The 24957-nt window shown below is 39.1% G+C and overlaps 1 protein-coding gene across 5 annotated transcripts in view; it reads right to left on the minus strand.

The window, feature by feature from the left end:
- SVEP1 (sushi, von Willebrand factor type A, EGF and pentraxin domain containing 1) overlaps nucleotides 1–24957 on the minus strand; it is a 127778-nt gene that overhangs the window by 95208 nt on the left and 7613 nt on the right. For 4 of the 5 annotated variants that reach the window (XM_083815952.1, XM_083815954.1, XM_083815953.1 and 1 more), the window contains exons 2-3: nucleotides 11923–12178; nucleotides 10531–10707 (exon numbers count right to left, since the gene is read on the minus strand). In XM_083815952.1, the coding sequence (XP_083672078.1) occupies nucleotides 10531–10707; nucleotides 11923–12178 (433 nt within the window). Of the gene's footprint in view, nucleotides 1–10530; nucleotides 10708–11922; nucleotides 12179–24098; nucleotides 24313–24957 lie in introns of all 5 variants that reach the window. The other variant, XM_083815955.1, reaches the window with a different exon arrangement.

Here is a 24957-nt window from a genome sequence, read left to right on the forward strand (position 1 = left end):
TCAAAAGTGCAATATCTGAAGCACCTTACATTCTTGCAGGCAAATCCTTCTTTCACACCCTCTCTCTCGAGGGCTAAGGCACCTCTGTGCCAAAGAGGTGAAAAAGATGCAGAAGATTCAAACTAGTTAGCTACTGGTTTTAATGTTACCAGAGCTCCTCTAGAGTGGCCTGGGCTCCCCAGAACAAGCCCTAAACACTGTCAATACATGCTCTGGGCTTGTCTTCTATGGTGTTAAAGTACTGCAGCAGAGCAAAGTTCCCAGGCCTATGCAGGCTTCACAGGATGTTCTGCAGGCAGCAGATGGGCAAAGCGTGAAATGAGGGTCAAGAAGAAGAAACACAGTAAGAGGCCAACACTTTCATTCAGAGCTCCACGGGTTTTTATGCAGACATTAAACTCAGAATATAAATATATGTCTTTAAATTAATGTGAATACCTAGGGTGTTCCCAGTCCCCAAAAGTGTAGATGTTTCTATGTTCCAGTTGAATGCTGATGTTTCCTGTCTCTCCCTAGGTAGTTTTTAATACCACCTGTGTGTATTTCCACATAAGAGTTTTTCTGGGGGAGTACAGTAAGAACGTCGTAATCACTCTTTTGACAGAAAACCATAAAAAACATAGTTGAAGGGAAGCCTGAATTCAGGAAAAGGAACGTTATACTGTGCACTGTTCTGTGGAGCACTCACCAGCCAACAGACTGGAACTAATAGCAATAATCGCTGTGAAAAAAAAGAACATGTGGAATTAACAGCCACAATGTAGGAAAGTTCTCATACTTTATCTTCTGGTATTCTTGTTTGAGTAACAAACTGTAACCCACAAGGAGATGGAAGCTTTGCATGGGTGTTCACTATGGCATTTACAAGGGAACATCCTTTGTTTGAACTTCATGGGCCTAAGATCCACTTATTTTTTAGCTATCCTCAGAATGTTTCTTTTGCTCTCATTGAAAAAAAAAAAAGAAAGAAAACACACACACACACACACAAAAAAAAAGGTAGATTTGCCTCATGGCCAGGAGAAGGAGCCAGATCTTAGTTATTACAACAGGGTGAAGCTTTGCACAGAATCAGTACAGCTGCACACACCTACACAAATCTTATACACTTTACACTAATGAGTAACTGTAATGTAGTGCTTAATGATTTTTTTTCTTCAAACCCGTCAGTTTCAGACTCTAAATAAATCACATAACTACGATCAGATTATATAGTTAACTAAACTTCTATAAAAATAATCTTCCTCAACTTCACACCCCATACACACTAAAAAATCTCTTCATTCTTCTCATTCTTATGAAGGTAAATAACAGAGGAAAATGCTTCCTAATTTTAAAAAATTCAGACTGGGGGGAAAAAAAAAATCAAGTGTTCAAACTACCTTCAGATGTGGTCCCTACTAAAACATCTGCATTGGAAGTGCGAGCTGCTGGTCTGGCTTTGTTTTGCGTGGTAACAAATTAAACCCAAGGGTTTTGGCCTGAAGAGGTTCCCAGTTCTGTGGAGAGTCCTGATCTTTGTTTTCATCAAAACACCAACAAAACCAGGAGAAACCAATTTCCTGTTTGATGAAACTGATCTGAGTTGCTGCTTTCGCATTCCCAAGAGGTCCTGTGACACATTCCTCCATGCAGTCAGCACTGCTTCTGGGTGGGAAGGTTGGGTCATCTGCAGTAGATTTTGGGGTGACAGAGGAAAACAAGGCAGCTTACAAGAGAGCAGACCAAACTCTTCCCATCCGTTATTGGCTGCTGATTTTCTGACAGTCAAATTAAGCCTATGAAGTGTCTGCAACCTATTTGCCCTAATTCTGCCCCAAGTTAAGTAGGTTTTTACCCCTTTTTATCATGGAGTTTTTTGCAGCACACTCTTCTTGCTGCCAGCTGCCTTTGTTGGAGTGGAACCAGAGTGTGGCTGAAGAAAGAGACAATGTGTGCAATGGGAAGAAGGCAGAAGCACAGCTGTAGAAGACACAGGCAGAGGATTTCTTTCCTGGAAGGGGTTGTGAAATGAGTTGAGGAACCAGCCAGATAACTTTCCACAGAGACACGGAGCCATCTGGTCAGGCCTGAACAGGAGAGGCAACAGAAGAGCCATCCCACCTCTTCTTTCCACCAACTTTCTTCTCTTTTGATGGTGGTACTCAGATGCAGAGAAGACAGTGGGAGGAACATCTCTATCACTTTTGGGGTAAATATCACTTGAAAGACTTTGTTTATATCAAAATCTGCAAAAAAACTATTTATTTAGCTGTGCGTTATCACTTGATGAGCTTTGTGCAGCTTTGCTTTTGTATTTAATTTTTCCTGTTAGCTGCATCTGGGTAACTCCAGAGCAATTATCAGAAGACCATCTCTGAATACTTGCACAATGATTTGAACTATGTTTTAGACAAAATACGAGCTTAGTACTGCAAGAGAAGTAGAAAATATTGCTTAAAATGCTACAAGGAATGGCGCTTGTTCTTACAGAATACTTTGCAATATTCACTGGCCTAGGTACGGTGAACATCAATCATAGTGTAAGTCAAGACAAGGATTTAAAAATAAAATGAAAATATTCCCACACTCCATGTTCTATTGGAAACTTATTCTGAGAGCTAAAAGTCAAATTCATTTGACCAAGTAACAAACACACTATACGCAATTCAACCAGCTTCAGATCCAGAGACACAGAGACTGCCTGATTTTGTCACAAGAACAGTTCTATGTTCCAGTCTGGTTAAATGAATCAGTTTTGATAAGGTTTATCCAGAGCAACTTAAAGATGCTAGGAATCCTGACACCTTGTCACAACCTCACAGGTACAAAAACTAAGGCTAAATCTCTTGAGTAACTTGTAGCACAATTAAGTCCTGGTAATGTTCCAACTACTTAAAAGTTGATACTTCGGAGCCCATTTACCCTAGGATGTTTTCCCACCATAAAATCCCCAACAGTGAACAGTGTAAAATCAGAGTGGAGGTAAGACACCCTGCTTTGTATACTGTCTAGGGACTCATGGCCGTGCCTAGGCTTAAAAATAAACTTTTACAGTCTTTTAACTAGAGGATAAAGCTACCTGTGCTGTATTTATACTTGGAGCCTTCATTGTGACAGCCACCTGTAATGGTCATACTGTGGCTAGAGGACAGCTTGGGCACTCCAGAAGCAGCCTAAGCTGTGTCAGCACAGAAAGCTGGAGTCTATTTCTATATTGTGTCTATTCAGAGCATGGCTTTTGCTCCTCTCAAGCCCTCCATATGGCAGCTTGTTCTCCTCTAATTGCGTGTAAAACTTTGGCCAGAGATTTTATTTGCATGACATTCTGAGGTGACCAGGACAAGCCACTTCCAAGATAAGAAAAAGAAGGGAAAATTGTGCATTGCTTCCCTATTTTGTGCCACATGTATTTCAGAAATATCTCCATACTCGATACAAAAGTCTGTTTTGAATTTGAAACTTTTTTTCTAATGCCTCAGATGACAACTAGTTGGAAAGATTAATACATTTTAATGTTGCATGCAGACTTAGAAATTACCTCTGTTTTTCTGATCTGTACAAGCCAAAATTCAATTGGGGTTTTCACCTTTACCCTGCAACTTCACGTTTAAAGTATTCCCTCAGAAACTGTGCAGGTATACAAAGAAGACTTTAAAGTTGGCGGGTTTTTCTTAGTTTTAGGGTTGTGTTTCTTCCCTACTGTTCAGTCGGAAATGCAAAGGAAACAAGCTACATGGTGCAGAATTAGAAAAATTATGTACCAATTGCCATTATCCACACTAGTTATCGTGTTACTTAAAATTTTTACTTTTGCAAAACAATATTTATTTAAGTTGGTACCTAAGGCCTGGGGATGAAGAAAAAAATAAGTCACCCACTTCTAAGGACTCAATCCCAAACTTATTAACATTACTGGAAATACTCCTAATTCATTTTGATAAGCTTATTGAAACTGAACATGGCTAAAACCCACCAGTAGCTGCACAGGTTACTTGTTTCACTCAAAAAGATTGTATGAAATTGATCAAGGAAAGCTCCCTTTTTACACAGTCATTGGTTAGATGTTAAAATTTTCCCATTTCTACAGTGGTTTGGAAAGCTCAGTGTCTAACTTAAGGGTTTGTTAAAGAGTTTTTCTGGTGGACTGAATCTGGATTAAAATTCCAAATTTTTGCTACTGTTTGCCTTCAAAGACATGGGGAAAGCATATCAAAGGTTTTTTACTTCTATAAGAATTTCATAATTGACAATAATAATTGGCTTTAATAATTGACAAAACCTGTTACCACTTCATACCTACTGTGGTTTATGAACTTTTTCTGTGTCACTCTGCACAAAGACTGAATTCAACAGAAGAAGCTCCCACTGCCCTAAATTCATGAAGCAGTTTGTACAGGTCACAAATAAACTAGTTTGGTGCTGGAATCCACTTAAAATGCAAACCTACTCTACCATCATACAAGACGCTATTCATCTTTGTTGGAGTCATTCCTACAAAAGAAGCCCCTCCTGACAAGAAGAATTTACTGCCATAATGCTTTTAAATTACCTAACCAAAGTACTGTATCTCCATTGTGTGCTCCATTCTGAGAAATCTTAGAACATTTCAATCCTTTCATCCTCAGCCTTTGCTTTGCTTTGTACCATACCAAGCAGGAGAATCTGTATTTGAATTTCCAAAAGCAAAGCAAGAAATATTGGACTTCAGGGGGAAAACTTTTGAGAAAGAAGATTTCAATGTTAAAAATTTTGAAGAGCATGACTGCATGCTTCCAGATTTATCTTCCAAATAAATTATCTATAAAAGCTGTTTCTTTTGGTCTTTATGTAAACAATAACTATGAATGTTTTTACATTATATTCTGGTCTTAAACATTTTTTAAAGAAAATTAACTTACTAAACTTTCATATCATTGCCGATAACACTTGTTGTTTCCTAAACCCACCCTTCTCATCCACTTGTACTTCAGCACATGTGAAAAACAGATCCATTCACATTTCTCTCGTAGTTACCCATCACGATGTTATGATATCTTCAATAGAACACCACGCTCATTTACTTTTCTTCTGTATTTATCAATCATGATGTTATGTTCAAATTGTTACCCATAAAGAGCCAAAAAAGGTTCATAACAAAAAGAAAAAAATATACAGAATGCCAGTGAGGAATGGTTTTGCCAGTATTTATTCAACATCAACTCACTGTCACTTAGTCATTGGTATTTTGCAACTTTCCCTTGTTTTAGAACCCTGCTTTCTTGTTTTCTCCTTTCATGACAGCCAGTGATTTTAACACAATATAATCACAGTGGAAACTCTGCATATTATCTAAGGCAAAAGAGGCTGCAACAAAAGGCTCCACCTGGGAGAAGTATTTTTTAAAGAACAAATTACAAGTTAAAGAGTAACATACACGAAGGTATCTCATCCCCCGTGGGTGACAGAAAGGGGATCATGACTGCAAGGTAATAATTACAGGAGCATATCCCTGACAGCCGTTACTCTTGGAGAAAGGATTCTCCAGGAAAGCTGTTTCTTCTCTATAGTAGATGAGTCTAACTCCAAGTCTCTCTGAACTGTCCAGGTTTTGTAAACATTAATTAATGCTTTATTAAGCATGTATATCTGAAATTCTTTACTCAGCTGTAATCTCAGTTCTTTCAGCTCATCTAGTTTAAAATGTTTACTTGCTTCTTTTCGCTTATGCAGATTTGCAGGTTTATATGGCACAAGGAAGCACAACAGCAGCCATATAACATTTCCCTTGATGAGATGCTCCTTCTTCAATTTGTCAGTTTTCACTGGGTGCAGGCCTCAGCAGAAGCTTTCAGTGAGAGCTATGCTTGAAGAGTATTTTTCTGATTCAGAAATTAAAAACAAAGGAGAGTAAAAGAACCAAAACAAGATCCTATCTGTTTTAAGACACAGATTCAATGGATGACAGAATGAAATGGCACTGCCATGTGAGACAGCAAGAAACTAAGTTCTAAGATGCAGAAAATCTGCAGTTCTGTCAACTTTTAAAGAGAATTTCCACACAGAGTATGACAAATTCAAGATGCCTGACAAAGATTCATTAAGCCAGAACACCTGCAGGATAGCTAATGAAACACTTCAAAAAAATGAAAGTGGAGAAAGGGTGACCTGGCTTCCAGGCAGGGAGAAGCTCCTAACAGAAGGGAGGTAAGAAAAACACATCATGGCAGAACAGATGTTTTTCTTTCTTTGAATGGACCATTCCAATCACTACTGGAGTTATAGTTCTTCCTATCTCACTAAAAAAAGAACTGCTAGTAATATATTACGCACAACTTGTGTTCTTTTTTTTTTTTCTAACTAGAGAGCTGTCCAACTCATGAACATCAGGTTTTGCTTTGCATTCTCAAAAGGAACATTCTGGAAATCTCATGAAAAAAAAAAAGCTCAAACAAAAATAGGGTCCAAAATCCAAGAAATCATAAAAGGCAAAATGTAGACCCCCCTGCCTTGCTGGACCTCCTGCATTTTCCTTGAGATTCTTCTCAGTCTTTCCAGTGAATGTGTTCTGAGCTAAAATTTGAAAAAAAAAAAAAAAAAAAAAAAGAGAGAGAGAGAAGAGAAAAAAAAGGTCACAGTTCACATGATTTCACTTTTCCATGGAAAAGTTTTTTACAGATCTAACTTATGTGCTGTTTTGTAGGCAAAACTGCTGGCCTGGTGGCCATGCAGATGATAACCAACAATGCTACATACTCATAAAAACTGCAAAGCCTAGGTAACCTACTGAATATTTATATACATGATGAAATTCTACATTTCAATAATTATACACATGTAGTGGACCAAAATTAAACAAAATAACACATTGTGCTATAAAAAATGTGGTCCACATGTACAATAAAAGAAATGACTGGCTGTAAGACAGCAGTTCCCTGCCCTCCCTGATACCTGTGGTTCTGCTCAGGAGGTAACCAATGAGATAAATGTGACAGGTGTCATCCTTTAGTTTCCCCACCATGAATCTATAAGGTCATTAGATCCATCAGACCACTTGCCAAAAAAGAACCTTGTTCTCTGGAGAGTCTCACTGAAAAAAAATGTGGAAAGAGGCTGTGTAAAAGATGTATTACCTAGCTTCCTAAGACAGAGAAGATACAAATGGACAGAAGGTACATCTGGACATTTTAGCTTTCCATGGAACAAGCAGTTGCCTTTAATAGCTCATCTTTTTATTGATGGAATGGAAGACCATGAAGGTCACAGATATATTTTTGCTGACATCTGTATTTTTGTTTGGTTGCATTTAGTTTGAAACTTAACATTTGTAATCATGGAAAGGAAGGAGAAAAAAAAGTGAAGACTTATTGAAGAAAAGGCGCTTAGGTACTATACAATAATTGGGACTGATTGTGATACGGTCTCTGTTCTTTCTCTTTCTCCCTTCTTTTCTGATAATTGTCACAGATGTCCCTGGCTGCATAAGGCTCATAATGTGGGCCAAGAGGCTTTTGTTTGATTTGTTTTCTAAAGCAGAGAACAGTCAGTCTGTTCTTCTTTCTGTGGCACATCATCAACAATATTGCAAAGAACAGGAGGTGGTCACTGAAGCCAATTTCTGCTCTCCAGCACAAAGCATGTGGCTCCTATTTTATTTTATGGAAGCTTTCTAGGGTGTTTTTTTCAGGTAATGAGGTAATTAAAGTCCTGTTATGATTTGTGCATAGTTATTTTGGTGCTTCACTTTTAAAACCATAAACATCAATAAAGTGGCATAATGCAAAAGCACAAGGCCATACAGAAAATAACGACAGAAAATAACCAATATAGCAAAAGTTAACAGATACACTACAGAAGAACAGTTTCCCACCTTAATGAAAAATCATTTAAAAATACTTTACTTCATTAAGTAAACACAGGCTAGTATGGTATCTGCATGTTTAATCAATCAAATATAAGTTCTGTCAATGTAAACTTGCCAGAAGTCCTCCTGCTCATTATACATTGAAGAAAAGTTAAGAGGCATTCTTAAGATTCCTTGTCCTTTACAAATCCACAGCTATCCTCAGCTGGGAAATGTTAAAAAAATGGTTTGGAATCCTTTTCAGAAAAGAAGATTTCAGAATGTCTTTTTCATTTAGAGAACACATGTTGCCTTTTGTTTCTGTCTGTCTTAAGGAAGAATATAATAGTTGAATTCATCAGACATATTTAAAAGAACAAGCTTGAGTTGCTCTGGTCAAATGCTCCACAAAATATACGTACGCACCTTTTATCTTCACACAGAAAGCAAATGGCTGCAATCATAGTTTTATTTCAGTGTATCTAATACCAATCCCTTTAAATCCCTTTAAAAAACTTACTTTACAAACACCTGCTGATTGTAACAAAATGAAACTTTTCTTCTGCAGTTGTCAAATATCCATAAACATAAGTCAGACTTTTACCATTCCTAATGGCACTCAAAAGGTAAGCTCACCTCATCAAAAGTTCCTTTCTTACAGAAAGGGTAACATTAACTCTAAAATGATAGTCCCTCTGTCTTCAGAAATAGTTCAGAACAGTATTTAATGACACAGGCTATTGATAGAAGCAGAAATGCTGAGTTTATTTTGTTCAATAGGTTACTAGGACATTCAGCTGAGGTGAACAAAATGGACTAGAATTCCAGAAGAAACTAAAAATGAAAATTTGACTTGATAAAAAAATAGAATTACTTTTGAAAATAAGCAGAATGTAATAGCTTATCTTTGTTTGGAGTTAAGTGAACACACTGGTAAACTCTATCACTTACATAAAATGAGATTCTGATCCAGTGTGTCAGTGACTCTACTACATTCCTCTGCTCATCTTGCAATCAAAACCCTACTGATTCCTGAATACTTACCTCCTTCACTTTTAATCAGATAAAAGTAAAGATGCCCCAGAGGCACAAGGAAAATTAACATTTACCTTGTGATAATCCGCAAAGAGCGTCATAAAACTGATAAAACTTCCCAACGCAAACACTGTAATATCTCAGTCCTTTCTTGCACTGGTGGCAGGCAATACCTTTCCCCCACTGCATGCTTAGGTGTAATCTTTTACTACTCTAGTGCAGAAATATAGCCATCACAGCCTCCATTAAAATGTTTCTTGAAGGCATTCTTCAGCTTCTAGTCACAAGCCTGCCTGTGTCTGGTGTCTGAGCAGAGCTATCAAGTCTTGCAAGTTACATCAAGAAGCCCTCTGCATGTGATGAAAATCACATTCAATGTAAGCAGCACAGCACTCAAACACAGCTATACAACCACAATCCATAGGTTATGTGATTAGGCATGAAGAGTGTAAGTGAGAATATGAGGATGTAAAATCAATGTTAACACTGTATTTTGTTTTTAGCTGAGAAATATTTGATTATAAGTACTCCTTTTATCCAGCTCACAAAACAAATATAACAGAGTTCAGATATGCTGACAGTTTTGGCATTTTTTTGTCACATATGCATCCATTGTCCAATGGAGTTGGACAAAACCTGCTTATCTTTTCCTACAAGCACAGCTTGCCTTCACTTCTTATAATCACTGCAGTATGTGAACAACTATTTCATCAGATTATCTTGACTGCACGAAGGCTTTCAACTGAACTCAAATGTCTGTAAAAAGAAACTTCATACTGAAACCTGCTATTTATCTGTTTATCTATGTTCTTATTAAACAAAGGCATCTGGTATCCCCCAGAGCTGAAACACAACTCCACTGAAGACCAGTGGCTCAACTTTCCCTGCTACTTCCCTAGGAAATTCTATCTATTAATAAAAAAAATAAATAAGCTTGAAGTCCTCTGCCTAGTAATACAGCCTTGCTTTCATCTTTGCTTATGAACAACTTTATAGGGAACTCAGAGAGCCAGAATTTTGCCTCCACGTTTTTAACCTGACATGCAATAAAGAGCTGTAAACTGTTGTTATTTCAACTGTACACTTTAAATGAATATTATTAAAAGCAGTACTGTTCCAAAAGCAGTAACAAGAACAATCTCAGCGAAATGTGATGACAACTTTCTGTTTAGCGACCGAAATGCCTTCTTCCTCTTTAGTTACTGAAAGTCAACATGAGAGAATTAAAGGACATTTAATTGACTGTAATATTCACCAAGTATTTATCCTGCAAAGATCCACATAGACAGCACTTCTCCAAACAAGGAAGTTTATGTAATTTCAAAATGTGATCAGTAAAATTCATGATAGAAAAAATCACCAGGAGCTCTTAAATGCAGAAGATATTAGTAAATCTGCAGTCAAAATACTTTGGTGATTACCATTTTAGGGATGTTTTAATGTGTCTGCACATTTGACCTACTCTTACCTTTCCTGGACATCTCTTTTGTCTGCTGCTGGAGGGAGATAAAGAGTGAGTTTGACTGCTACAACTCTTATATGTCTTTAGCCAGAAAGTTTTCCAAAAGCCAGAAATCCATTCTGATTCAGGTTCATAATCATAATCACCAAAAGAGCTGACCTCCCTAGACTGAATTAGCTACACATTCATGGCACACAGAGAAGAAACACAAGCACTGAGACATGAGACTCACCTGTGCATTCATGCTGTAGTCCTTTCCCATAGTATCCTTTTTCACAGATGCACTCAAACTGGCCAGTGTGAGTGCCACATTTACAGCTTGCCATGATGTCGCAGCAGTTTTCATTTGCCTCACAGAGATAGGAACAATGTGATATATCTTCTTGGATATAACTGCCAGAGGGCAGGTCTGAAATTATATCAATTTATTAACAAAAAATCCAACCCCAATTACCCCCACAGTGTCACATTATGTCATTAGTGACATTATTAAAAAAACCAAAACACATAGGTTCCAGGTCCAGTTCTAAACTGTAGTGATGGTAGCATGAAGTAGAACATTTATTGACATAAAATGTAAAAAAATAAATAAAATAAATGGTGTTCTTATTCTGGAAAAATGTTCACTGAAACCAGTGATGCAAAGATCCCCGAGTTTTCTCACCTGGCTTTGCTTGATTCTAACATTGCCAGAAGGCAGTCTCACCCCCTACCGAAGCTGCTGAGACAGCCTACCCTTGCTTTGCTGAATGCTGTCACTGGCATCAGGAGAGCATTTCATCATGGGATGTACAACCAGTTGGTCATATAAAAAAAATCTTTTCTTTCATGCATTTACACAAAACAGTTAAACCTTAACTGGAATAAACACAACAGCAGTAAAGCATACTACTTACATAAAAGTAGCATGCTTTTAAAAATTAAATACCACATATAAATGCTAGTTAGTAGTCATGTAGCTATGTAGCATAGTAGCATGTGCTATGTCTCATTCAAGCAGGACTGGCTTACATATGAAGGTCTACTCATGTGTTCTCACTTGCTAAACTTCTTTTGCTTTTCATGAAGAACTTTTAAAGTAGAACCTTTATTCTACTTTGCAATAGAGTAGACTGAAAAAGGATAAAAGTAGAGTTCAAACTCTCTTTCCACCCCTTGCTTGTTTCAGTGTTATTGAATATGTAAGGCCCTAAAAATAAACTGTATTTACCTTTATACATAGGGATCTAAATTATTTCCGAATAGGCTAGCTTTTGTTGGTGTGTAAAATACACACTAGTTAGTAAGGCTAGTCCTAAGTTGTGTATTGGGGGCCTCTTTCAGACAACAAGGTTCATCTATTCAAACAAAAGTTGCACTGTGCCAAGACCATAGTATGTTCTCCTTGGGCAAAATGTAGAGTAGAATGGAAGTGGATATACCAAGGAAGAGAATTTAGCTTACATTTTGCTGATGGTGAGTTAGTCTAACTGTTTATTCTTTTACCTGAGGAATGAACACCTCTGCTAGAAAGTAGGAGGAAATATCAAAAAAAAAAAAGGAATCTGCACTACACGAAATGCAGTTGCAAGACAGTGCTTTATATTCAGCCCTGTGCTGCCTGTAGGACTTCTTAGGTTAATACCTTCATGAAGAGCCCTGCGTGCCAGCGCTTCAAACTCAGTAAAACTGTGAAGAAGGTAACAGTGATCTTCTTTTGGATGGGAAGCCATGTCATTCAGTTCTCGGGTATTCCCCTGCCATATCCCGAAGGTGAAGATCTCCACTCCAAATTCACGCAAGGATGCTGCAATGGGTCTTGGGTCTCCACCATTGGAATATCCATCAGTAATGAGAAATATCACCTTTGTGGAATTGCCACGCGCATGCCGCAATATTTGCTGGAAGAGAAAATGAAATGGCACACCTCAGCAAAGCGTTAGCAGCAGTTAATCTACTTTCCTCCAGGATTTGGCTCCTTTTATTTGGTTACACAGCTAGACTAAGTCTTTGCAATACTACTCACCACAGCAAAGACCAACCATCTGCAAGCAGAGAGTATGGTTAGACAACACCAAACACTGACTCACACTTCAGATGGTCAATGTCTGCCCAATCACAGCTGTGAAATAATGACATGATCTGCAATGAGACAATTTCACGCTGACTGATAAAAGTCATCCATGTGTTAGACAGCAACGATACTGATCAGTGTTGCAGCACCTACGTTCAGACTGCCGTTTGATAGATAATACAATAAAAATCTAGTCCAAGACCAAGTCCAAGGACAGAAGTTCAGATGCTACCAGCTGTCTTAGCACCATGGAAGTGATGTAGACACAAACCAGCTGCAGTGTGACCAGCGTTTGACCAATGTTGTCTTTCTGTTCAGCATATGAATGCCACTTGGTTCCCAACTTGATAATTTTCACAGATACACAAACCTCTCACCAAGCCACACCATGAAAATGTCCTGCATACCATGGCACCCCTGCACCCATTACCACGACTTTCAGTATGTGATACATGGAGAAATCTTCTGCAGTTTGTAAGAGATAACTAAGAAAAACAAATGTTTTACTAAGTGTTATTTTGCTCAAACATGCCCCCCCCCCGTGGATCTACTAGAAATCCTGTACGGATAAGCATATCAATGAAAGTTGAAGAATCCGTCAGAACCAGATATAAATCTTGAAAAGAGCTCTCACACACAACAACAAATTTTCATATGAATAACCTATGAATGGTTAAAGCTTCCACTGGAAATTTTTTCTTCCCACACATTCCTTTCTGCCCTTCCTCTACCATTTCATTGTCTAAAAAGTGAAATCCACTGAGTGTCTGGAAAGCAAAACAGTGACTATGTTGTTCTCCTCCTATCTAAGGCAGATGAGAAAGACTGATTTACACAGTGAGCCCAAAAGCAATTTAACAGTGTACGCATCAACGGAGAACAGGCCATAGAGCATGTACATACACAGGTGTGGGTACGAAGGAAAAGGTAGTGAGGCCAAAGAGATACTGTCGGAAACAATAGTCTTGAATATAAATCGTCTTGGATAACTCATGTGCAATGTGAAAATACAGCTATACCTGATGAGGCTTCATGAGTCTCCCTCTATGGAGGAGAGCTTCAGATACAGACAAAAACATGGGACTGGTCAGAAACAAGTTCTTAGTCATTGCCAGGCTAGTAATTAACAAAAAGGAAAGAATATGGGTATAACTGCTGTTAAAAAAAAGCTTCAAAAGAGTAAACATACACAGGGTGGCTTGCTTTTCTAAATGCATGCTCAGCGTGCCCCTGCACTCAGGTACAGAATCCTCGCTACCAGCACAACTACACCAGGAAACTTGAACCTGGAGAAGTAAGCAGTCCTTGAAACTGTAATTTTATCAATGGAAAGCAAAAGCCCAGAAGTGACAATAATCACTACACCATCATACATTTAGGAGTTGAATGCCAAGTCAAAGACAACAAACAACTATGTAGCTTAAAACAAACAAACAAAAAACAACAACAAAGCAAAACAAAAACCACACCAGTATTCTTTATTCTATGCACACTGCTTGCTCCTAACAGATCAAAACCCTTCCTTGAGTACTTCCCACAATGGTAACTGCTTTCCTGTTGGTGCTCATTTTTGCTTTGCTTTCAAGCGTGGGGTAACAAATGTGATCTGACATATTTTAATGCCATCTTACTATGTTCTGATCCACTAAATACTTAAGCCCACTTCTGATTTATTGCTAGTCTTTCCCTAACAAGCATTTGGACCACTGGTTATTTCCACCCTAGTGTAACACTCCACATTTGTCCCTGTTGAGTTGCCCTTTTCTCTCTTACTGGTTTGCCAGCAACACTTTAGCTCATCTCTCATGGCCTCAAAAACTGCATGTAGCCCCACCCACCGTGCTGCAATCTACAAATTGAAGGATCATTCCCTAATACTTCATACAAAGCACTCACGACATATACTCAAAAGTGTCTGAGTGAAAACATGCCCCACAGGCTCCTGCCCATTTCATCCTTCCAGTCTGACTGTGCACTAATGGTAATTTCTACCCACCCTATGCTTGTTCTTGGACAACAGGCAGAGCATCTCCAAAAATGCTGTGCTAATGTGCTATGGACCAGAAGCCACCCTATGGAGTTACCAGTCTTGTACTCAGCCACAGCCTGTCAGACAGTAAGTATATATGTGACCACCACTAGTGTCTCCTGGTGGCTCTCTGAGGCCCTAAAGCAGGTGATTCTGAAGGTGTATTCTTTCCTTTCTCTGTGAACTTACGTAAAAGTAGGGATAAGTGATTTTCAACTTGTTAGCATGCAAATTGCCAGTTCATTTCAATAACTTTGTACCATGCTATGATCGATAAAACATACCACATATGGTAGACCTTCCAATGGTATCAACAGTACGTTCCAAAAACCTTATGTCATCATATGATGAGCAGTAAGTGTATTTAAGCCACTCTTGCATACACAAATTCTGAAAGGGGGATGAACTGAAATGACAGGACAAGGAGAAATAGTTTTAAACTAAAAGAGGAAATATTTACATTAGATATTAGGAGGAAATTCTTCACTCAAGGGGTGGTGAGGCCCTGGCACAGGCTGCCCAGAGAAGATGTGAATGCCCCATCCCTGACAGTGTTCAAGGCCAGGCTGGATGGGGCTTTGGGCAACCTGGTCTGGTGGGAGGTGTCCCTGCCCATGGCAGGGGGGCTGGAACTGGATGGGCTTTGAGGTCCCTTCCAACCCAAACCATTCTATAGTTCTAAAATTTTACTAAGTTTTATAACAAAATCTTAAAGTAAGACTTACAAAATGAAACTTGTCTAGATTCCAGTTCACAAGTTAGGCCAGCCCAAAGAACCTGCAGAGATTTTACAACCTTCTCACTAAGCCAGGCCAAATTTCAGAACAATTTGATTTTGCAGTCCCTTGATTTCAGGTAGATTTTTAAAGCAAAACCAACCACATGCACGGTAAATCAAAGCACAGACCATTGGCACTGTGGTCTGAAATGCTGGTAGGTGAAGTGTTGCTGTTGCGCTTGATTTTATTACTAACTGTATGCAAAACCCAAAGGGAGTGAAACCAAATTCTCTTGCAGACACAACCCTCTGCAAACCAAACCCATTGTTCTTCATTTTCCTGTGTTATAAGTGGAAAACAAGAATGAAGTGGAAAACTAGAATGAAAAGAATCTGGAAGATAAAGACAAGTCAAACAACAATATGAAGACCAACATTAGGAAAAAATACAAATGCCTTGTTTCAGAATGTGTTCTGAAAGAGCTGCTCTAAAACAAGCAGCATTGCAAGCAGAGAATGATGCAGTGATACTTATAATTAACACTTTTAATTAACAGGTTTAGTATAAACTGTGCTATTTTAAAATAGAACTTAAGCAACTTAAACTTCTATCAACCTTTTAACTATTCAGGCTGAAATTTTCCTCCCAGGATGTTTGTCTTAAGCTGTTTCAGTAGAAATGTCTCTTATTTCTGGAAACAAAATGAGGGAAAACATATGCTCCAACCATATTTATTTGTTTTTTTTGCAACAGTAGCATCTCTAGGCAGCATGGATTTTCAATCTGCTAATTGCATTTATAAAAATGATGGGCCTCTATCACCCCTATGGAAAAAAAAATGACCCCAAGCTTGTACAAACTGTGGAATGTGTGTAACTGGGGAAGAAACCACAACTTACATAGGGTTAAGAGACATTCTGGAGGCTGCCAGTGCAATTCTCGGAAGATCCCACCTGCATGCAGCTTGGTCTAGCAGAATACCATTTCAACCCACGATTATGTCGTAACATGCACAGAAGGGGGAACAAAGCTCAGTCTTGGCAGGACCTGCCTTTGTAATTTCAGTAATATTCTTTCAGCACCGTTTCCCTCTGTGCAAAGCACAAAGCTGCACAAACTGCATACGAAGGTAGCGGATGGCATTATACACAGCATCACTTTTCAGCAAGTCCTGCTCATAAGAGGTAGCAATCAAACCTCCGAATTTTCCCCAAATCAAGGGACATGTCTGCAAGGCCAATAAACATGCTAGCTTGACTCCCAGTAGTCTAGCCAGGGCAACGGGTGTCTTAGAAAGGACTACGTAACTAAATTAGCAAGGATCTCTGCTCCACAAAACTACACAGCCACCAATACCCTCCAAAAATGTTGAGTACACAAACCCTCTGTGTGTTTTCTGTGAGATCAAAAAAGGTTCGCGGGCTGTAAGTCCCATGAATAATAGCTTATCAAGCCCTCTTTAAAAGTGAACATCGTGGGTTACAGTAAGTGGGAAGCGTCAGGAAAAGACCATTTACTAAGGGTCAAATGTCCCTTAGCTGTATGAGCCTGAGATACGGCAAGCAGCCAGTAACTCTTCTGTCCCCTGCATCTGAAAGGGCAACCTCTTCTCTGGGGCAGCACTTCTGTCACACGCAGAGCTGGTGGGTAAGGGAGCATGAAGCTGGGCTGATGCTACCTGAGGTACTAAAACATTCAGGCACCAACAGATTTGAGCAGAGGAACTGAGCACAGGAACTGACGGAGAGGATTGCTACATATTGACCCCAGAAATCAAAACAAATCAAAGCCACTGAATAGCTTGGCCCACAAGTCTTGCAGCTGTAACTTTAGATACATATTCCCTGCTGTATAACAGCAGAGGAAAAGAACAAGAGAAAGAAACATTCAACATTTGAGGAAACAGAAAAAAAAGAGACGTCTTTTTTTTACATCGTTTGTATATGTCTGGTGGCCCAGATGGTGTCTAGTATCTTTCTGAGAAAGTACAGTGGCATAAAGAGCAGGCCACCATCCAGAGCAGCTAACAATCCAAGTAAAAGTTTGTTGTCATGTCTTCTGAAAAGCCTTCGCATTATGCACAGTCAGTACAAAGACGCATCACTCGCCCCCTCTCTCCAATATCTGTGTGGCACTCTCATCATTTTTGCTTCCTTTAACCCTGACTTTAACACCTTCCTCTACTCCAAAACACCTCTACCCTTTCCTCTCCAGAAAGTCCCTTTGAAACACATATTTTTCACACAGAAATTTAATCTGGTTTTAGATTTCTGTTCACTTAACCCCTCAACTTGCAAGCACGCATGCAGTGGCTCCATGAATTTAGCCAGTCCCCATCAACTTCATGGACTGTATCGATGCAATGATGCTTTTCTTGCATGACCAGGCTCTGCGGTCCTTTCATACATTGTCAGGTTTTTCAATAAATAAAACTTAAGAACCCACTGAACAGTACTGGGAAGTTGAAAGGATCCTGGAAACCTGCTTCTTTGGTATGAAGATCCACATCTGCTTCTGATTTTAACAACAAAACTGAGCACCAGCCATAACTGAAAATAAAGTGCCGAATGACCTTCATAACTGAGAACATGGCCAATTCGATCACTACTACAAATTAGTACTAAGGGATAAGTACAAACAAAAGAAAACAATTAATAATCTTGATGATTGCAAAATAATGCATGGGGCCACTAGAAACACCTCCTCTTTGACTGTTTTAGTACCCATTTTCTTGTCTACACTTCCTTCAGAGGAGAGATCAGTCAGTTTCAGCAGTTCTTCCAGATCTTAAATAAAACATTCTTTTCACATTAGCAAAAAGTTATTACCATCTGTATTGTATTCAATCTGTGCTTAGTGTGTACAAATATCTGGCAGACTCACCATTTCCTTTGTGCCAACAGCAGCCCTTAGAATTAAAAAATGAAGTCTTGTGCAATAAAAAGTTATCGTACGAAATCCTGCTGTAGAAAGTCACTACTCCAAGGCAAAATGAAACTCTAAAACTACAGTCACAAATGCCTCTAAACCTCCAATTTCTGTGCTTCTAATGTTAAGTTTGTAAAAGAAAATCAAAACCAAAGACTTCTTCAGCCACCTAACTGCCACAGCAATGACAGTGTTGAGGTTCTTTGTTACTGCCCCAATTACACGTTCTGCATCTAATCCATAAACATTTGATCCTGGGCCTAATCCCCGTCCTTATTCAGTATTTGGCTTTTAAAGAGGATTTTAACCATACAGAATTTGCCATTAATACATCTGTCTACAGGGAAACAAACTGAAATGGGTTAATCTGTCTCACTTTACAAAACTAAGCCCTTACTAACTGATAACATCAGTCAGACCCAGGATCCTTGCCAGGAGGAGCTTGCCTTAAAAGGTTTAAGTTGGAACCTAGCTTTCACAATCACATTATCCAAGATTAATCACAAAAACTACGCTGCTCCTTGTACACCGTGCAGGGAATAACCTACGTCAGGTCTACAAAGGGAATGTTATCTGTTGTAGGACAGGAAGAACCATCGCTGTGCCTCAGAAATGAAACAGAAAACCCTTTATCACAAAGCCATTTATCTCTGCTGTACCAATAAACCACTTACATTGTATTTATTTTCACCCTAGGAATTACAGAGAAGCTACAAACCAAGCGATGAGTGTTCAACAGGACTAGATGATTATTTTACCCAGAGGATCATTTATTCGCTCTAACATAAATTATTCCCATTTAAAAATATTAATAGCTATACATAATACAACATAATCACCATTAAATTTATACTAAAATTAGAAAAGTGTTCTTTACTACAAAAAAAAAAGTATAGATTTGACCTATAATTCCAAATACAAAAACGTCTTAATTTCTTAGGGATGGGTTCAGAAAGGGAGCTGTGCATCATTCACAAAGGGAAATGGCAAAGCTAAATACTTCTGTGAATCTCACGATGTTTCAAGCTTCCTCTGCTTTCATTCTTCCTGCAAGCGGAAAGTCCAAGCCTGGTGGGAAACTTTACCTAAATGAATATTCTGAAAGGAAAAAAAAAAATCCCTACCGTGACCAACCCTAGCTTTTGATGGAGTTGAGAAATCTCATCACAGAATCCTAAGCAATCCCAAGTTGGTCATGTCACAGGAGTAATGCAGACCTAGGTGGCAACATAAATATTGTCCCCTAAATCATGATGCAGATATTGCTCCTCTACACCTCCTGTGCCCCCTCTCTAAAACAGCAAACATCTCATTTCACCAGCATCTCTTTAGGTCACTAGACACTGCTACTTCCATTGCTCCGCTCAATCAAATCTTATCCTCTCTTTAGCTGTCGTTGCTTCTTTCAGGAGAGGAACTAAAAATATTCTATAGTTAGAGATTTTGCTTCCCAGTTGCACCTTTTGCCACTTTCTTCTGCACTGCTACACAAACTCTAGAGAATGAGCTGTTACCTGCATATAAGAAATTATCAGAAAAGCTTTCCTGGAATGTTTGCCTAGCACGAACTGTTTAGGGTAACAGTTTAGGGAAAATGTAATCTATATGGTGAATCTGGATATTTAAATAGTGCTAAAACTAATAGGCTGTTAAGAAAACAACCACCACCACCACCACCAACAAAAAATGTTATTTAAAATGCAGTGATTTTGTGCTGGTCTAGTCTTGCACTTCAACAATTTTTACTTCAGTGGAACAATACACTGGCACTATCAATTTTCTCATGATTCTTTTATGTAATAATCAATGGGTGATCAAAATCATGTGTGTAGTCTATGCATGCATTTTTTTTTGTCTTTCCTATCCATTTTCATCCTATCTTCAACTTTCGTCTTTTCTTTATGCAGTGTGTCACTCTCATGGCATGCAGTCATCTTTCCTTCATCCTCTAAACTTCTCCAACTTAAAAGTGTTTTTTGACAATCTGAGAGTGAACTTTCTAATCTCTTGTCAATAACTTACTTTATTCATTAAGATTCTTGCAGTAAGTGGTGTTCTTAAACGTATCTTTGTAGAAAAATGCTAGTATTTCATTTTTTGCTTACCCACAGCACTGAACTCCCCAGTATCTCTAAGTAACTGGTAAGTACAAACTCAGCAAGTCTCACAATAGTTCTTCTCAGAAGTAGCATGAGGTGCAAACAAGAGGCAATGGACACAAAGTAAAATAGAGAAAATTCCACTTAAACAGTGGAAAATGGTATTTTACTACAAAGGTGATCACACAGGTTTCTCAGAAGCCTTTTAAGCTCTCCATCCTTGGACATACTCAAAACCTAAATGGAGACAGTCCTGAGTATCCTGATTTTGTCTTTGTATAAAGACTACTTCTTCCCCCTACCATCCAAACAAAAACCAAAAACACAACCCACAAACCACCACTGCTTTTGCAATCACAGGAGCCACCACATACAATTTTGACCTAGGTTCAGTTCTACACCAGTGCTGGGACTGTTAGGTCCGATGACTTGGACATTTGGGTGGGTAGCAGCTTTGAGCTCCAAACTGTAGCAAACAGAATACGCCTATTCTCCAAGAGACAATAACACATCATCCTTTAGACTTCTAAACTGGACATTAAAAGACAAGGCATCTTATATACATAGCCACTTCCTCAGCTCCTGGTGCTGTACAACCTTTTAACAAGTTACTGAGGAATTTGAAAAGCTGCTGCAGTCTTCATATATTGCTATGCTGGGTGCTATATTCAAAATACCATCTTGCTAATAGATCTGAGTTTCATCTGAAAAATGTAGATTTTACTAATTTTCTTTGTCTTTGAGCAATTGTCATCATTAATATAACCAAGATGTCACTTGATTTCTCTGGTATGCTCCAGTCTTTGGCTAGTAATTTAAAAAAAGGGACTCCAAAATATTTTACTGAATACATAATTAATCTTCGTGTATTTTCAGACAAGTATTCACACCACTATTGACTGGTGAATCTGCCAAAGACTTTTTTGAGTTTGTTTTAAACATTCATTTCTCTAAAAATACAGGGAAGAAGCTGAACAGAATAACTAATACCCAAAGGACAAACACACTTTGTGACCTGTCCTATCTACTGCCAGCTGTCACTGCTCAATTATCTTCTGAATTTTTGCTCCAGGACTGCTGGAATCAAGCAACATGCACACAGTTATCACTGGTAAGAGCTGTCTCAGCCCAGTGGGGTGTGTGGGAGTATTTGATAGAGAAACAAGACAGACAGCTAGACTTCCTGCTTCACTGTTTATACTGTGTATGTTCAGCAAATCACCACAGACCTGCCTGTTAAAGCTTTTTATAGGCTGCCTGTCAGATTCAAGGAGGTTCTTCATCCTCCCAGTTGAAGTTACCAGGTGAGACTGGGAAACAGTGTAATATTAACATGAGCTTTTGTTTTGAATTGTGTTCACTTCATAGAGAAGTAGCTCAAAAACTTGGACAGGGTCCTAGTCCCATAAACAGCCTATGCTTGAGAATGTTGGCACCCCAGTCTTGGAGTTCTTGGTCTTACCCCTGGTCTTTCTAGCAAGACAACCACTGGGAAGCAGGAAGACAGACAATAACAGTGGCAAATAGTAATTTCGACAAACCTCAACTCTCTGTTAACAGAACATCTTTCAGATTTTGTCAAGGACATGCTTCATGTGAGCAAAAGGTTGCTATTGCTATTAAAGAGCAACGCTGCTTTTAATTTCTGCAGCTAGGACAGTCAGAAAATTCTGAGCCACAAGCATTCTTCTGTCCTGCTTGTAAAATCTAACTTTCAAATTCCACTAACAAGTGGAACTAGAGGAGAGAGGCTAAAAAAGTGCCACAGAACATGTAAAATGTATTACAAACAGAATATTAATGCGGAGGTTCATGTCAGGAAGTACTGCTAAAAATGATGTATTTTGCTAGAAAGACCTCTCGTAAGGCTGGGAAATGTATTACAAATAAAACAACTTTTTTCCCCTTGACCTCTTCAAAACTATAATGTCTTTCCTATCCCAGGAACAAATCACTTAGTAATGTTTCTGGTTTGGCTTTGTGTCTCTGGAGAAAAGCACGTGGTAAAACTAATTTCTCTGTGAAGGTGCTAACTCTAAAGGAGTGGGGATCAGAGGGTACTGAGTGTCAGGCCACTCCAGCAAAGTCTCTGAGAGAAAAGGACAGAAAATGGTTTTCTCAGGAGAAGTAATCTACTCTTGAAACATTTATGAGAAGATAATCCAGATGCTATAGCAATGAAAGGTTTATTTCATTGTCCTGTTACTTCTGCTATTGTATCAATGAGACTCATGCCAATTCCTGCAGCAATATCTCATGTTTCCTACCTTTCTTCCACCTGTTTTATGTTGTTACACCAGGCTGGAGGCTTTGTTATACTAGGCTGTAAATGAGTCTGCCTTTTAAGGGAGGCTTGTCTTTGCAGACAAGCAACACAGTGGGTGTTGGCACACCTCTTTGCATTCCCAAACCTCCTCTCCTCCTTACTTACCTAGCTGGTTGACACAACACAGTTCAGGAAAGCCGCTGTACGCTGTGCAGTGGAGGTCCTTCCAGGCAGGAACATCCACCTCAATTCTTAGAAGTTAAAGGTATGAAAAATGTTAAATGTGTTCTGATCATGAGACATTGTAAAGGTTGGAGTTAGACCAGCTTCTGCAGCCCACGGAAACATGCTGAAGTAGGTCCATGATCACAAGGCAAGGAACAAATACCCAGTAATGTGGGTTTCTGCATTGGTAGTGCCCAACTCCCCGGTGGTACCGACCCAGCAACAAGAGAGAACACCCTTCTTTGGGCTGAGATGAGAACATTCTCCTACGGTTGCCCACTTTTTTAAAGAAAGCGGTACTTCTCTTTGTTTTTTTTTATGCTTAGCACAAAACAACTCAAGAGCATCAACAAGACTAGAATAGACCAACACTGGTGGAATAGGTAAAAATGAAAGGGTCTCTCACAGAAACGAAAAGCAGACTTCAGATGACTAATGTACACCACCTCAGCAAAATCCATGCCATTATTAAAATTGGCTATTTGCACTGTTCCCTAGGACCTCTCTTAAACACTGTAACAGTTTCTTCGCTTCTGAAAGGCTCCAAGTACAGGCAATCTCCTAGTCAAAGCAGATGAGAAAGAAAGCATCAGCTCATCATTCAACTCTACCCTACGCAGCATCACCAAGAGGTACTCTTCAGAAACAGAAGTCACAAAGCACTCTATGCAGTTAAAGGAGGGATGAAGTGATATACCCATAAGGGTCTTTTCAGCCTTACAACTCTATGAAGAATACTCAGGAAACACAGTCAGTCAACTGGAAACTAGTAAAAACTGATGTGCTTTCCATAGATTTTCATGAAGACTATGACTAAATCTCACTTGGCTTCAAAGTTTTTCTTTCTGCTGTCTATAACCACACACATCTCTGAGTACCACTGCCCAAACTCGTAGCAGTGCACCAGGCAATAAACAAACAATATGCCACAGTGAGCATCTCAAAATCGAAGAAAAAGGGGACTTCAAGTTATTTTGTGGACTGGTGTGCCATTCTCAGAGAAAGCTGCGTAAGAAAATTTCTAGGCCAAGAGCCGTGCAGAAGTGTAAAGGTAGATGGTAACTTTCACGCTTTCAGGCCAGGTTTTAGTAAGCCATAGACACTGCATGAAAGTACTGCAAACCACTCCGTTTGATAACAATTCATTTATATATAACATTTTGCATTGCTGTTACTTACCCCTTAACACTTGCATTAACATACTCTTGGAGTATATTCAAAGACAAACTGCGATTTGGAAGGGCATGAGGTTCACAGTGTTAAAGAGAAGAGGTAAGTGACTTTTTCACGCCATGAAATACAATTCTTTGAGAAGCAATGAAGAACAGAAGAACGCTCGCTAGTATTTTTTGTTTTGGATCAGAACTAACAAGTTTATTGCTTTTAGGGATACTGGAGAGGGAAGATCATGGAGAATAAGGGAGAGGAAGTAGGTGTTTACATCAGTTCAGAGTCTGGAATTACATGCTCTATCTACGCACCTGCAGCTGCCTGTATACCCAACAGAGAGGGAGATGCTGGAATAGAGCTTCAGCTAGAAATGCTGTACGGAGGTGCTGCTGGCGGGAATGACCCTGAGGGAGGTCTCTGTAGGGATGTCAAGCTCCCAGGCTGAGGTGCTTGAGTCTGTGCTGGAAATCATGCTGCCTCTCTCTTCTGAACCTCACACTGATCAACTCACTCCACCTTGTTGAACTGAGGAGGCAAAAGGGTAGGTAGCAGTATCCTTCAGTGCTTCTTTGAAACACGTTATTTTAACATTTTAAAAACAAATTACACTTAACTTAAAGGGAAGATAACAAATGTCCAGTCTGCTAAATACCAGACTTCCAAACCACACGCTTCTGGTTACACAGAAGCAAACCACAATTCTGGGAGCAGAAACAGACCAATTTCCAACAAGTAGGTTTCTACCAGGTAACTCTACTTAGCTTCATAAATGATGTTAAACCTAGAACTTTTCGCCAGTCCTGGCCAATAAGGCAGAGGAAAATGTAATTATTTCATAAATCTCTAAGGTGGGCCCATTTCAGGCTAGGCCCAAAGACAACGAACAGTGTGCAGATGTGTGTCCTGACTCTGACCCTGCTGTATCAATCTTGTGAGCAAAACCTACGCAAAACTGCAGTATGCAGGACAAGTGCTTTTCACAAACACCACAATGATTAAAAGTGGTAATTTAGAGCTGACTGTAATGCTGGCTGACAGGAACTCCACTCCCAGTTTGCCCAGTAATTGTTAACAACCAGCTCAGCAATTTCAAAGGTGACCACAGAGGTAAAACAGATCGACTTCTATATTTTTCACCTTTAACTCCAAGGCTGTCTTAGGACTCACAGA

Source organism: Anser anser (genome assembly GCF_964211835.1).
Source record: "Anser anser genome assembly, chromosome: Z".
In the NCBI taxonomy this organism is placed as follows: Eukaryota; Metazoa; Chordata; class Aves; order Anseriformes; family Anatidae; genus Anser; species Anser anser.